This window comes from Lingula anatina, chromosome 8 (assembly GCF_051362555.1).
Source record: "Lingula anatina isolate TDL-2025a chromosome 8, LinAna3.0, whole genome shotgun sequence".
NCBI classification, from domain to species: Eukaryota; Metazoa; Brachiopoda; class Lingulata; order Lingulida; family Lingulidae; genus Lingula; species Lingula anatina.
Window position 1 is genome coordinate 9257355 of NC_141774.1, and position 15840 is coordinate 9273194.

Below are 15840 nucleotides of genomic sequence, written 5' to 3' on the forward strand. Positions count from 1 at the left end.
GATATTCAAGGTTAGTCCATGTTTTTTTTTTTTTTTTTTTTGTTATAATCTTTAAGGAGTATATTATGGAGGTATAGCCATCTATGGAAGTCTGCGTGGTCTGATGGAAAGCGCAGATTCTAGAATAATTGCATTAATGGCTGTTTTGTTGGTATTTCTGAGTTTATTGTATCTCTACGAGTTGTTTACAATGTTTGTATATGAAGCTCATGCAAATAGTTATTGTCCCTTTAATGCTTAAAATCAAAGTATAAGATGCCAAAATTTTATCATACAATATTTTTATGAACCCATCCCACTTATTTAATCTATCTGTTATCTTCTATCCCACGATGCACCTCACCTGTGGTTTAAAATCAACACGCCATAATGTAATGAAGTGTGCCATTGTTTTATTGACATAATCTACATGTATGTATTTTCGAACCTCCATCTCCCAGCCTTAAACGATCTATCCAATTCCACTATTGAACTATTGGCCAGACGTTATTTAATGCTATTACATTATATAAAATCAACAATATAATTTACGAAATATAATCAAGTATTTATTAATATATATATATACATTTTCCTATTTATTTAACACTCATTTCTCCTCACCACATACTCACCCACCTCCATGTTTCTCTGAACTTTTGACCTTATATTATATTATATAAGTAAAATGTTATAAAATGGACTAAAATCAATACATAATACCAATATGTAAAGCGAAACTGTCCTCCCATTTTACAAACCTTCACCCACTTATTAAATATCAATCCCCCTTTGCCTGCTGCCTAATTCTGTGGCCATATGATTCAGTATTTGGTTCCTTCCTTTCTCTCCCCTTTCTCAATCTGAGGCACTGTCGTGATCCATATAACAAAAGTAAAAAGGTTATTCAAGGCCATACCACTTACAATCAACCATACAATTTTCTAAATGTAATTAAGTATGTGTATACCATTTCTCATTCATTTAAAGTCTAGAACATCCAGTTCTCTCTCTCCCCCCCCCCCCCCCCCCCTCCTTTTCTATCTCCTGTGTTTCTCTGAACTATTGACCATACATCATAAATAAGAGGTTATATAGGGCCATCCTGGTCAGTGTCTCTTATTAAGATATTGTGCTCAGATAACATTATACTGTGCCCTGTGTGATAATACAGTGTCTTATGCAGAGAGATGTGCTGTGGTATAGGCATCGTCCACTGCTAACGTTGAGAGATGGGCGAGATAAGACCAGCCTTTTGCTTTTTGATGATACAGTAGCTGGCAGTAATCTCACGGAGAATGAGATTTAGAGAGATCTGTGCATAGATGAGTCGAGCGTAGGCCGTAATTAAGACCGGACTACGCTTAATGAGAATAGCTTCAGGTGAGAGAGAGCGAGGGAGGATGTAATATGCTTGCCCACTACTGATCAGCTCACACACACACTGTATGGACAGTAAATTGGTGTTTTCCTTCAGCTCTGGAAGATATTACAAAATATTTACACTGATGTGGCTGTAGGGGTCAGTTATCAGTTGGACAGTGGAGATTTCTATACCCTGCATTATCACATACCTGGAGTGAGACAGATATAGAAAGAGAAAGAGATCTACAAGTGTCACAAGAGACCATTATTCTGAGGCTGATTCTTTTCCATTGATATTAACGCTGGATATATGAACGTTGAGATTGTTCTACAAATTCTAGAGTATTGACATTGGATTTGTGTTGATTTGGCGTGAGACAGAGACAGAAATAGAGGAACTATATTGGAGTAGATTTTCATGTGAAGACGGGCAGTTCTATATGGTTGTAGATAAACAGTAGACTATCACATAGTTCTGTAAACACTGAGAATGGATTACTACACAATCCCAGGTAAGACCAATCTGTGTATAGACAACTTAAAAAGGGCTATTCAGGGGCGGATTGAGGCTGTTCTCTGGGTCTGCCAGAACATGGTCAGATTTTCAAGTTTACATTGATGGGTGTCTAATTATTTTTTTTCCGTTGGAAGACGCGTCAAAAATGGAAGATGGATCAACAAAGATGGAAGACTGTCAGAAAATATCTCTGGATTAGCCCCTGCTTATATTGCCATAGATACAGTACTATATGACTCTCTGCACAGACAGTAGTCCAGTGGTAATAACACCTGTCTGGTGTATAGATACATGGAGTATTATAGAATGTAAATTTTTAAGTTTCAAGACTCAAGACAGATCTGTTAACTCTCTCTCTCTCTCTATTTGTCTTTCTCTCTCTCTCTCTCTCTCTCTCATATATATAAAAACCTTGACTCAGACACAAATTAAATTGACAACAGCCCTAGGCCTGATTCGCTGCAGGCTTAATTTTCAGTGAACTGAGGACATAACCTGTTATCTAGGCTGCGTTCAGTCCAGTTAATACACAATATATCCTACCACCTAGGCTGCGTTCAGTTCAGTTTACACATAATATAACTTATCACCAAGGCTGCATTCAGTCTAGTTTACATACAATATAACATACAGGCCCGTAGCCAGGTGGGGTTCGGGGGGTTCGAAAGAACCACCCCTTTTGCTAGGAAAAGGTCCACTCTAAGTAAAATATTTGATCTAGGTGCATGAAGTTTTTATGGAAAAAGGTCCACTTTTTCAGAAAAAGAACCCCCTTTTGAAATTGCTGGCTACGGGCCTGACATACCACCTAGGCTGTGTTAAGTCCAGCTTACAAACAATATTACCTACCACCTAGGCTGCATTCAGTCCAGTTAATATACAATATTATCTACTACCTAGGCTGCGTTCAATCCAGTTTACGTACAACATAACCTATATAGCTACCACCTAGGCTGTGTTCAGTCCAGTTTACACATAATATGTCTCAGTGTTAACATCAGAAAAAGCTTGGAGAATTAGACCAAAAAAAAAATAAAATAAAATAAAATTCCCTTGTATGAATTATACAATGGGAAGTAGGAAACAAAGTCCAGTGCATTGCAAAATTGTCAAAGTCAATATGTGAATATGTATATATATAGATATTTATATCAAAGGGGCTAGAAACTTTTGCTTTAAATATAAACTTATACAGTTTGAATTACCAGATCACTGATGAGACTATTCCGACTTTTGTTGGAGTTCCTACTTTTTCAGGGTCATTTGGGTCATTTTTGTTAATTGTGTACCCTGGCCTCTGGCCAGTTTTCCTACTTTTTCAGTGAGGACTGGTCTCATCCCTGTTAGATATGTACTTATATTGAATCACTGGAAAAGAGAGAGAGAGAGAGTTTTGCTAGAGAGCTCCAAATTGAGTTCAGCTGATGGCAGCATGGTCAGATCAATATGTTATCTGTCTATCTGTATCTATTTTATCATATAAATATATATATATATATATTTATATATAGATTTATGTACATATAACTCAATCAGCATGTACATGTAACTGAATCAGCAGGAAATGCTTCCCACAGCATAAACAGCAAGGTGCAGTATTGTGACACAGTTTTCTCTGACCACAATTATGTAAATGTATATGTATGTATGTATGTATGTATAAACACACACACACACACACACACGCAGGCACGCACGCATGCACGCACACACACACACACACCAATAATACATTGATGTATGTGTGGTCAGAGAAACTTGTGCTAATTGATGGTCAGGATTGTTGGACCACTTGGAGGAACGACAGGTATTCACTGTTTTCTATAAACAACCCCTGAAGACTGGATGAACAGGTAGACTGCAGCGTCTGGATTGCATAGAACTGAAACCAGGGGCAGATTTAAGCAATCTTCTCGGTCTTCCGGAATACTGTCAGATTTTCAGGTTTACATTGACTGGTATCTAGTTTTCTCTGTCGGAAGATGGTCAAAAATGGAGGATGGATCAACAAAGATAATTTGGAAGACTGTCAGAAAATATCTCTGGATCTGCCCCAGAAAACCCCCTTTATACTAGACGGTGTCCTTTCTGCATCCTTTGTGCGACCATGAAACTGGCATCACTGTGATCGTAGAAAAGAGGGACAACCATTGGTTTAGTTACAGAATGAATGCTCGATGATCAGCCAGTTGTTGACACGTTAAGTGTTTTTAAACTCTCAAACGGGGTCGTACTACAGGATGCAGAAAGGACGCCATCCAGTGTAAAGGGGGCTTAATAGAGACATTTAGCTTAGGCTATATTCCCAGAGCTTTTAGATCGATCTATCTCCGCGGGGAGTCTCACTAGATTACTGTCAGATAATCTGGCTGAAATGTCTGTCCCGCCTACTACAAGCTGTAAGGGGGTAATTAACTTTCCTGTCTGCTCACAGCTATTTAGCGTGAACCCCCAGGGAGTTAGGTCGATCTAAAGTAGATCGATCTAATCTCTGGAAATGAGGTCTTAGATTCCTTTACTTTTTTTCATTTGTAGGAGGCCATTCAGAATACAGGACTAACTAGTCTTAGGGTCAATTAAGGCCGACCCACTTGAATACTTCCCCAAGGGATATCCATTCAGTGATTATTAGCAGATTAGACAGCAAGCTTTGTAGTGGGTGGCCATATTTGACCCTCGGACTAGTTAGTACCCTATTCTGAATGGGGCCTTAGAGAACCAACAGATGTTTTAGGTAAGGGAATTATTTCGGTTGGGCTGTCTTAGGCAAGGTTGGATTTCCGTGAAATTTTTTTGTTTTGACTTGTTTTCATACTGTCCTGGCAACATGATGAGCTTTGAGGACTTCATTAGCACTATTATGTGTTTTTCTCAGTGAATGAAATGAGATGAATGACGTCTTGCGTGTTTTTACTTGCGTCGGCAGTGATTTGTTTTCCTGTTATGACGAACACAAGGTATTTTCACGGAAAAGAAATTAACACAGTTAAAAGAGTTTGACGAACTCAAAAGTTAACAACAACAAAAGTTAACGAGAAATAATATTATTGGTGCCATAATCAGAATTCGCTGAAGGTTATTGAGAACGTGTAGCTGTGAAATGCGTAATCACATGCATGTGGGTGCAGGATTTATCTTCAGGTGAACGACAGTAACGATAACAATTACAAGAAATTTGAAAGGTATATTGGTTTGATTGCTGTACATGCATGTGCACATGGCAAGTAAACCTCATGAGTGCTGTGCTGGCAAGGGTAGACGTGAGTCTCTCTCTATTTTTCTATTTCATCTGCAGTTACCTATAGTATACATGGAGTATTATAGATCTATGTGAATTCTTCAGTTTCAATACAGATCTGTTAACTCTCTCTCTCTCTCTCTCTCTCTCTCTCTCTCTCTCTCATGGGCAGTGTTTTGTTTTTCTGTGATGAAAAACATGGGTATTTTCATAGAAAAGTAATTAAGAACATTGCCTAAGTTAGGCCATAAAGGGATTTGACATTCTCAACAAAAGTTAACAAGTAATAATTTTATTAGTGTAATAATCAGAATTCTCTGATGTTATTATGAATACTTAGCTGTGAAAATTGATAATCCTGTTACACGTGTGGGTTATATCTACAGGTGAAATACAATAACAATAACATGTTATTTAAACAGAATTTTTTTTTGTTGTTATGCATGCGTGGGCATCTGCTAAGTAAAGGGCAATAACAGTTACAAGAATTGAAAAGACGTGTGTATATATATATATTGGTTTGATTGTAATGCATGCATATTAACATGCAAAGAAGACGTGGAGAGTGCTGTGCTGGCAGGAGCAGAAGTGAGTAGCTCTCTCTCTCCCTCTCTCTCTCTCTCTCTCTCTCTCTCTCTGTATATGTATATTGAATCTACAGTGATCTTCAAAACTTTTGCTCTCTCTCTCTCTCTCTCATGCTGTTTCCACCAGAGAGACACAAAGAGACACAAAGATGCATTCACATTTGGAATTTCACCTAAGAAGAAATTTAATCTCTGCTGTTGAACTCTTTATTTCTTAATGAAGAAGAAGTCAAGTTGGGTAAAGTTGAAGAAAAATAACACTGATTTTTTTGCGTTAAATCTTGATGAGGTAAATAAACACATTGCTCCGTTTGAGCAACAGTTGTCTAAGTGTTTGTATATAAAGAGATTTTATAGAGTTAAGGGATATTCTTTAGCAGATTTATAGTTGAATTTTATGTGGTATACCTATGTGGTATTGTGTTGAATTTATCTGCTGTAATGTCTATCAGTATTAATATGCTGTGACTAAGTGGCACAGTTACCGTAGTTTGGTAAGGACTCAAATTCCATTCTCCTTGTAGAGAGAAAGATCATTGGCAAACCCCTCTCTCTCCCTCTCTAACACACATACATACACACACACATCCACCCATACACACACACACCCATACACACACACACACACACACTGAGATAAAACACATATCTCCCCTGAAAGATATTTTGTTAAACTAATTGGGGGTAAAAAAAGGAAATCTAACACAAGTCCATATGGGTAACCAGACTACTCTCATTCTTAGCCAGTATCAATATAGAGTAGTAGAGGATCACCTTGCCGCTTTCTCCTTAACTGTGGTCAGCCTTTATTGATCTTGTCAGGTATGCATTTTCTTCATTAACAGACCGACTCATTTAAGCCAATGTCCAGCTGTTAGATTAGCTCAAGCTAACATGAAGTTGAGGTATTCGCCGTCTGTAGCTGGTGTCAAACAACTAAATGGATTATGACTTATGGAGAATGATAGAAAATGAAAAACTTATTTGAAATTTGAGATCAAAAATGATAGTGCAGTAAGGAGGGGTGATAGGGAATTCAAAGTAACCACCTATTCTTTGCAGTTTGCTTTAATTGTCCTCTTTTGAGCATGAAAGGTAAAAAGTTGCATGTATTCGCACTTCCATGAGATAAGGAAAATACACACACACACACACACACACACACACACACACACACACACACAAATGTGGTCCCTTTGTTGGCCTATTTTGTTGACTTCATTCCATCTAGATTTGTGGCTGAGATTACTCTACCATCAAAATAAACACAAGGCTTAAGTGGCCTCTTCACTTCTGCAGTTTTTCACAAACTCCAATTACCTTGTTCATTCCAGTATTTCATGTGTTTTCAAAAGTTTGCATTTACAGTTATTAAAAAAAATGCTCTTACTGGTAGATGTCTTGTCCTTTTTTAGCACTTTCTAATAATCATTTTAAAGTAAAACTGACATTAGTAAATATTGTTTTTGTTGTATAGGTATATGATATTTGGTATGTAAATATATATAGATAGGATATATTTGTATATTCTTGGTAATAAAACAGTTCAAACCCTATTTTCAGCATTTTATAATAATCTTTTTAAAGTATAACTGACATAAGTATTGCTTATCAATATTTAAATATTGTTTTTGGTGTATAAGTATATATAGGTTATATGATAATTGGTATATAAGTATATGTAAAATTCTAGAGTTCTTGGCATATAAAGCACAATTGATGATGGTGACTAATTCCTTTTTTGGGGGGAGGGGGGTTGTAAAAAGAAGAATTCAGTATGTTTTTATTATGTTTTTTGAGTAGCATTTGATCAGCTGCAGACAGTCCACATCTGCAGTTGATTTATCTAGAAAATTGTTGTTGTGTGTTGTAATCATGTGATTGAGCAAACTCATTCAGAATGGGTTTGATATAAGAAAATTGTGAGAAGTGTTATTTATAATTTTGTGGGTTCTTTACGTTTTGAGAGTGATTTGAATGATGGATATTTTTTTCTGGCATTAAGAGAAGTATTTTGAAATGTTGATAAAAGATTTATGTTGCTGGAATTCAGTGGAGAAAAATAGACATGTTCAAATAATCAAAGAAAAAAGTTACCTCAAAAGTTACCTCAGTGAAGTGTTGAAAAGATCATCTACTGTACAGTACAAGATATTTCTTGGAGTTGACAAAGTTAATGTCATTAGTCCCAAATGGGTTTGTAATAAAAAACCCTTTTCTGTAAAATCCATATATTTTACTCTTCAGATTTTGGAGGCATGAATCAGCAGCGATCAAATTTTGCCCCATTGGGAAACAACAATGCCTCACCCAAAATGTCCGCACAAGTTCGCCAGACATTGGCCTTGCAGCGCCAACAGCACCTGCGGCAACGCTTAGTCCAGCAACAGATGGCCAAGAATCGAGCTTCACAAATGATTCGTCAGCAGCAGCAACAGCAGCAAGGGTTTTCAGGGTCTGGGTTTGGGCAGTTTGGGCAACAGGTGAGGGATATTCAGTCTTGATTTTACTCTGTGTGTGTGTGTGTGTGTGTGTGTGTGTGTGCGCGCGTGTGTGTGCGTGCAATCGTGCATGTGTGTGTGTGTATGTGTGCATGTAAATGTGTGTGCATGCGTGTGTTTGCGTGCATGCTTGCATGTTAGTATGTTCAGAAATAGTAGTTATCGTAGAACTGCCAGCTGTAGTGGTTGTCTTTTTCCATAGCTTTTTTTTTTTTTTTTTTTTTTTTTTTTAAATTAATTTATTTTTTTTGTGCTTGATTAAGTTCTTCTATCAATGTGACTATCATCTCTTATCTTAATGTAAATTTTGCTTTTCATGCCTCTAAGTTACTTTCCTTGTTGAAAATGTGAAAATATATCCTGCGACCGGTTTGGCATTTGGCTGAGAAAAGTTGCCTGGATTCAAGTTCAAAATGCATTGTAATATGTGCCAATGACACATCCTGAGAATCGGGTGTAATAGTGCAAGTGTTAATCCCCTTCATAGATAAACTTGCAAAGTGAAGCATCAGTTAACAACTTGAAGGCTTTTACCAGTTTCTGCTTTAGCAATGGCTCTGTCACGTTATTGTACCCTTTGTTGAACTATCACATTTGGTGTGAAATGAATGTTAGCACAGGACGAGTTTCGTGTGAAAGGAAGGTATAGATACAAAGAAAGTTAATGAAACAGTCAGGGACAGATGGAGGCTGTCCTCTGGCAGGAATGGTAGTCCTAGGAATGGAAGTCCGGGCTCCCATGTGATCAGTACATGCTGGAGTTGGTATATGGGAGGAATGTCGCCTGTACAAAGTAATGAGGACTATGGTTCCTAGCGAACTACCATTCCTGTTACACCAGAAATAAGTTAACACTGAGAGGCATCTTAATTTTTCCTGTCGGAAGTAGTCAAAATTGGAGTGATGGATCAACAAAGATAATTGCTGAATTGATCTGTTTCAGTGTAAATGATTTATACATCTATACTGTCTTACCTGGAGGCTGATGTAGTTGGTAATAAGAATGACATTTTCTTCCAGGCCATGGACCAGCAGTCTCAGAGCCCTATCCCAGAGAACTTCACAGAGTTGTTGAACAGCGGGGTGGCCCCCAATGTGTCTTTGCCAGTTCAGGTATGGGGATTTACTCAAAAATTTTTTCAGCACCTAACTTTTTCCAACTTGAATACTGAGATTAGCAGAGCTGGTGTAATGTTAGTTTTACATTCATTAAATAAAATTTTAATACAATCAACACAAAAAGCAACATGAAAATAAATTTAGATGGTAACATATTATAAATATATAGAATGAATACTTAAAACACTGCTAATTCAAAGCATATCCCATGGCAGTGTGGCCATGTTAAATAACATATCAAAATGACGTCTGTCTTTCAGAGAACACCTGGCATCCCAAGTCACACCAACTCCCTCTCACCCGGGGACAACTTTATGAATGTCATGGGGTCCCAGGGCATGATGGGACAGGGTCAAGGTCGTATGTCCCCTCAGATTTCCCCTCAGTACAACCAGTCACAGAATCAGTGGAATGTGCACCATTCTCCTGGAGGTGGGATGCAGAATGCTATGATGCAGCAGGTAGGAATTACAATTTTTTTTGTAATTTCAGGGGCGGATTTAGACCGTCTTCTGGGTCTACTGGAAGATGGTTGGATTTTCAAGTTAACGTAGATGGGTGTCTAATGTTTTCTGTCAGAAGACGGTCAAAATGGAGGATGGATCAACAAAAATAATTTGGAAAACTGTCGGAAAATATCTCTGGATCCGCCCCTGAATCTTATTCTTACTATAGAAATAAAAAATCAAACAAAAAATAGGCACACAATATGACAACACAAAAAAACACCAAAGCATGTAAATGAACTTCTCTTTTCATACACACCTACCCATGGGTGGAATTACTAGGAAAATTACTAAGAAATATTTGATCAGATATGTAAATAACTAAAAGCTTTAGCTTATATTGGTAGATAAGATTCCTCTTTATTTCTTGTACAGTTTAAGTTGAGATTAACATTAGATCCAAGTACTAAAGAATGAAGAAGTGATAAACTGTTACAGTTATGAGTCTTTTAACCAGGACTGCTATTGATTTTATAAAAAATCACCTTGTTTGACGCCAGTTTTCATCCTTCTACCAATAGCCACGTGGTAACCAATATGGCGGCATTCCTCAACGTCAGATGACCAGTCACAGCCAATCAATGGGCGGTCAAATGTCCGGAGTGATGACCAGCCACAGCCAGTCCATGGGGGGTCAGATGTCTGGAGTGATGACCAGCCAGACGATGGGCAGCGGTCAGCAGAATCATTTCCAGTTTCCTCAGCCCGACTCCCAGTTCAACAGCCCAGGGGGGAATCCACAGATGAACATGTATGGACAGCAGCCTCAGCAGCAGAATATGATGCAGAATAGGATGATGCAGAGGCAGATGAATATGCCAGGTGGGTTTATGGTAATAGCTGAACCCTTTAATGGGCAAAAATTATCAAACTTTCAGATACATCATTTTATAATCACAAAAAGTATATTTCTTTATAGTATTTGTGGTGCTTTTACTGCACAGAAAAGAAGTATAAAGAAGCCTGCTTTTAATTTTGTTGCTACCGCTCAATTTAATAAAAGTATTTCTTGAAAAATACAGTATTTTCCCCATTGAAAAGATACAGTAATTACCATATCCATATGCTTGAGTCTCATTGCTGTGTAAAATAATATAACGTACCAGCTGGATTTGTCATTTATTAAGAAAAAATTCCTAGATGAGATAAAAATTGGATCTAAGACTGTTGTTTTAGTATTAAGGGCTATGGAAAAACAGGCCAATTTGCCAGATGGATACAATGATATGAGTCGGAGTGGCCTCCTTGACAGTTATATGGTTTGTCTTTGTAATATTACAAAGACTGCCATCTTGTAATCACTCCTTAACGTAAAAAGTGTACTACAGTGTAATCCACCATTACTTTCAGTGCGTGCGCAGTCTCCGCGCGGCCAGTTAAGTCCGTACGGCAGTAACACGGGCCAGCCGCAAGACACTGTGATGATGTCACCCAATATGAGTCAGTTGTCACCGTCATCGCAGCTGGCGTCCAGCGGCATGTATGCTCAGACGTCTCCTCTGTCAACAAGCTCCCTGCAGGGTTCGTTTGACCAGGATATGGGACTGTATAGCAATGCCATGGATATGTGAGTGGATTTAATGGCCTCATGTTAACCCCCCCTCCAAGAAAAAAGAGAAAGAAAGAAAGAAAGAAAGAAAGAAAAAAAAGTTGTACTCAGTTTTGCTAGCTGAAAATTTAAGTATAAAATTGAAAAATTATATTAAAAATATGGAAAACCTATAAGCAAACCCAGATTAGCTTAGGAAGATTCAATTAAAACTGGCATTACTATTATGTGAGGTGCAGTATTCAGATTTGTTTGAATTTAATGTGTCATTTCCATGAGAAATTTTTTTTTTATAAATTTTTTATTTTGTTTTATTTTCCAGGAATGTTTCTACCTCCTCAGCTCCTAATGCCACATCTCAGTTTGTGCGGCAGGAAGTGCGTGCCATGTGCAGCGCGCGACTACAGAATCAGCAGCAGCAGCAACTACCTCCCCCTCAGCAACAACAACAAGTATTACAAAACCAACAACAGCAACAACAGATGACTTTTGATACAGGAGAAATACCTATGGACCTCATTGACCAAAGTAAGTTGGGGACCGTTCCTGTAAACCTGGTGTACTAGCAGGATTGATCTATCTCATAGGAGTTTCTCTCTAAATTGCATTCAGATTGAGCGTGCACGATAGTTGATAACCCCCCTTGCAGCTTCAGTGGGCATGACAGACATTTAAAGCAATAATAACTCTTTGTTTTGGCCAAAAAATGAATTTTCCTGGAGTAAACATCAATTTTCCCATACTTACCAATGGTTAATGAATCCATTTTTACATTCAAAGATGGTCCCTGGTTTTTTTCTAAAAAGTTTGGTTTTTTGTTAAAATCTCTTAAGAGATTTTAACAGAGTATAGACATCAATGGAGGTCACGTGGTCTAAAGACAAGTTCAGATATCAGAATAATAGTTATAACTGCTGTTTTTGTGGTAAAACAGAATATATTATATTTCTATGAGTTATTCACAAGGTTTTTATTGTGAAATATAGATCTCATACGAAGAGTTATTATCCCTTTAAGCCTGCAATTTAGCGAGAATCCCCTCCCTAGTTAGTACGATAGGTTTACAGGGAACCAGTCTGTGTGTGTCTCTCTCTCTTTTAAATTCTCCAGTCATATTTAAATGTAGAACACTTTGCATACAAGGTTTGAAATTGATTTTAAATATTTCTAAATAGGCCTCTTTTTCTCTTCAGTTACTGAGTTAGAAGCAATTTCACAGCAACAGCAGCAACAGTCACAGCAGCAGCAACAGCCTCAACAAACGCACCATCCACATCACCCTAAACAGTCACCAGGTGGCAGCAGCGGGGGAACGCAGTATGATTCTAATGGTCAGCCAATCAGAGAAGAAGTGGTTGTGTCACAGACGCGCCAGGAAGCCAGACAGCGATATCAACAATTCCGACAGTTGTCGTCAGGAGGTAATTATGCATTGTTGACATGGAGTTTTTTTGCATCTTGGATGTGGATTATATATTTTGTTACTGTTGCCCATGGTGGTTTTATTGGATAAGAATTTGATTTCCAGTATATAGGAAGATAATCAAAATTACTCTTAGATATCTGTTGTTATGGAGTATTTTAAACCATTTATTGGCAAATTTTATTTTAAAACTATTTTCTTGTATACTGCAAGGCATAAAAACTGATACTCAAAATTGAAACTTTTGACAGCTCAGCTTGTTACATAAGCCATAACCCATATCAAATTGGTGTTATCTTTTATGGTGGGAACTAAAAAGCCCCCCCCCCCCCCCCCCCACACACACACACACACGCATGCATGCACGCACGCATGCACGCACGCACGCACACCTGTCTTATTATGATATTCTCTAGCTTGTACTAATACTTCTCTTTACTCATCTCAGTAGTAACGGCAGTGCCTGTGGTGGAGGAAGATCCAGAGTCTACAGCCACCAACGTGTTCCGCAATCAACTCCGCACACCCGCGCAAATAGCAGCGGCCAATCAAAACAGTCGACAGAGAGTTCCCTCTGTGAGGGACATGCCTCAAGTCAATGTAGTGCAGACAGAGCCTAGGGTATGTAAATATAAGTTTTTTTTTTGGTGGAGTTGCTTTCAATTGGGTGCTTTTTATGTATGAAGGGACAAGCATATGGAAGACCTCAATATATTTAGCTAGCAAACCATTGTATTGAGGTTGAAACTGCCAATTAATACCATGAATTCATGAAACTCTGAGATCAAACAGGAACATTTACCTCATATACATACATAAGGTATTTTATTTGAAAAGAAAGTTGATATTGTTAAACATAACACCTTTACTTTATCTATTTTTCTAAGTGAGCTTTGTTATTTTGTTCTGCAGGCTCCAGTCGAAGACCTGCGCCCAGCAAATCAGAGAAACAGCCTACTACAGCAGCTTCTCTCTGACCCTTGACCTTTGACCTATTATATAGGTTACCATGGAAACCACCATAGGGGTCACCGCTGGCAATGTGATCAGGGATAAAGGTGTCTCCAAGTTATAAACTAATTCCATATTCTTTGGTTTAAAAAGGAAATTGGATAATACATTTCCGTTTTATCTTTGATGAACAGCGAGATATCATCCCTTGCAAATATAATTGTCTGCCAAATGGTTACATGGCTGTCAGGAATTTATTTCTGGAAGGTGCAAAAGTGAAACTTCTGCCTCTTATGGCCACCAGAAAACTAATCCCTAGATGGCTTGACAGTTCTGCTATGGAGGGCATCTCATAAACTGTCGCAAGAGAGGCCACTGTTTATATGTATATAGATACTTCAGTTTTCTTCTGTGTATATATAATATACTATGATGAATTTGTATTAAGAAGATGATGACTATTTGTGTATTGAACATTTAGAAAATATTGTCATGATTTTTCTGATTCTCTCCTGATGGTAGTCTGTAGCACTAATGGTAGTGTTTTAATCAAAGTATAACATTTATTTGCAAGTCCTGTGAATATATATTCATAAATGTATATTTACATATACATATATTTTTTGGGCTCAGATTAAGGTTCTTATGATTATGAAATGACAAAATATAGTGTTACCATCCTTGGCGAAATTGTAGGCATTGCTAGGTGCTTAGCACACTCTTATTGGTTCTTGTGTTGATTGTTTTTATGCCAATGCATATTCAAATAGTAATTACGATAATGATTATTTTTATGACAGTTGTAATTTGAAAATAGTTTCTAGTATTTTTGATTATGCTCACTGAGACAGACTGTGTTCAACTATAAGACAATTTAAAGGCATTTCAAACATTTCTACTTCAGAGCAGTAATAACAGTGTATTATCCTATGGATAAATCGGGTAAAGTGTCTGATCATTATAAATTGTTGTCTTTGTATAGACAGTGCATCCCATAGAAATGTATTAAGTTTTTTCTAGTTGGAAATGTAAATATGATTATGATCGTCTTAAATGGTATTTTAGTAGGATAAGCAAAATCATTAATAGCAGTCTAGGAACCTGGAAAGTAACGATTTTTTTTTTTTTTTTGTAAATGTTAAATAGTCATAATATCGAATAACGCATTATGAAATGAAGCCTCGGGGTTTTAGTGATTTTCATTGTACATAAAGGGAACTGTTTTTTAATTGTTGTTTTACTTTTTTGCTCAAAATGACTAATCTGTCCATAATATTGTATATATTTGTCTTCACATGCCATAAACAACAACCTCAGACTTTCTTGGAACACAGTGCCACCTAGTAACAAGCAGAAATGCTACAAAATGTGACCTCTACATTTTAGATTTTTAAAAAGTAGTGAAAATATTGGAGCAGCTCCCTCTACACTCTGGGTGCATTCTATAGGAGTGCCACCTACAGTTCAAATGAACAACTGAAATGTGCTTCAAGAGGTGTTTTTTGTAGTTCTGAGAGGCAAGCCTATAGGACAGTTTCATATGATGATACGCCTTGGGAATGGGTTTAATTTCAGGCCAAGATGAATGACTTGGATACAGTGTTCAATGGGGAAACCCTCTACATACACAATATATATTATATATCTCATAACAGCCATAATGTAGATACCGGGCTCCAAGTACGTGTAGCATGTTAAAGTGTATCTCATGGATAGAAATTATATTTTGTCAAGAGAAAATAAATGTTTTTCCTTTCCTTGCCAACTTATTGAATTTTATTGAAATGATTTGGTTCCAAACGTTTTTTTTTTTTTTTTTTGAATGACACTTGTTTTTATTTTGCCCAATTGACTACTTCAATAGTTTGATTTTGTCAAAGATATAAATTGAGGTTAAACAGATTCAGCAGTTTAAAACGACTTTAGTTTTTCAAAAAATGTAAAAAGTTCTATTTTTCTTATTCAAATGAGCCAAACTCTTGCTCTTTGGTTTTTATGGTTTCATTTCCTAGAATTCTGTTTTCGTCACGCCATTCTTTTAGCACTTGTTAATGAATGGTGCAAATGAACTTATGGTACGGAGGGATAAGAACAACTGAACTATT

The 15840-nt window shown here is 37.2% G+C and overlaps 1 protein-coding gene across 7 annotated transcripts in view; it reads left to right on the forward strand.

The window, feature by feature from the left end:
* Positions 1-15492, forward strand: part of LOC106163668 (uncharacterized) — a 76020-nt gene extending 60528 nt beyond the window's left edge. For 6 of the 7 annotated variants that reach the window (XM_086994340.1, XM_086994343.1, XM_086994341.1 and 3 more), the window contains 9 exons: positions 7934-8169; positions 9208-9300; positions 9567-9767; positions 10334-10634; positions 11163-11379; positions 11684-11889; positions 12555-12782; positions 13233-13405; positions 13697-15492. In XM_086994340.1, the coding sequence (XP_086850466.1) occupies positions 7934-8169; positions 9208-9300; positions 9567-9767; positions 10334-10634; positions 11163-11379; positions 11684-11889; positions 12555-12782; positions 13233-13405; positions 13697-13768 (1727 nt within the window). In that variant the 3' untranslated portion in view covers positions 13769-15492. The remainder of the gene's footprint in view (positions 1-7933; positions 8170-9207; positions 9301-9566; positions 9768-10333; positions 10635-11162; positions 11380-11683; positions 11890-12554; positions 12783-13232; positions 13406-13696) is intronic. The other variant, XM_086994342.1, reaches the window with a different exon arrangement.
* The last annotated feature ends 348 nt before the right edge of the window (positions 15493-15840 follow it).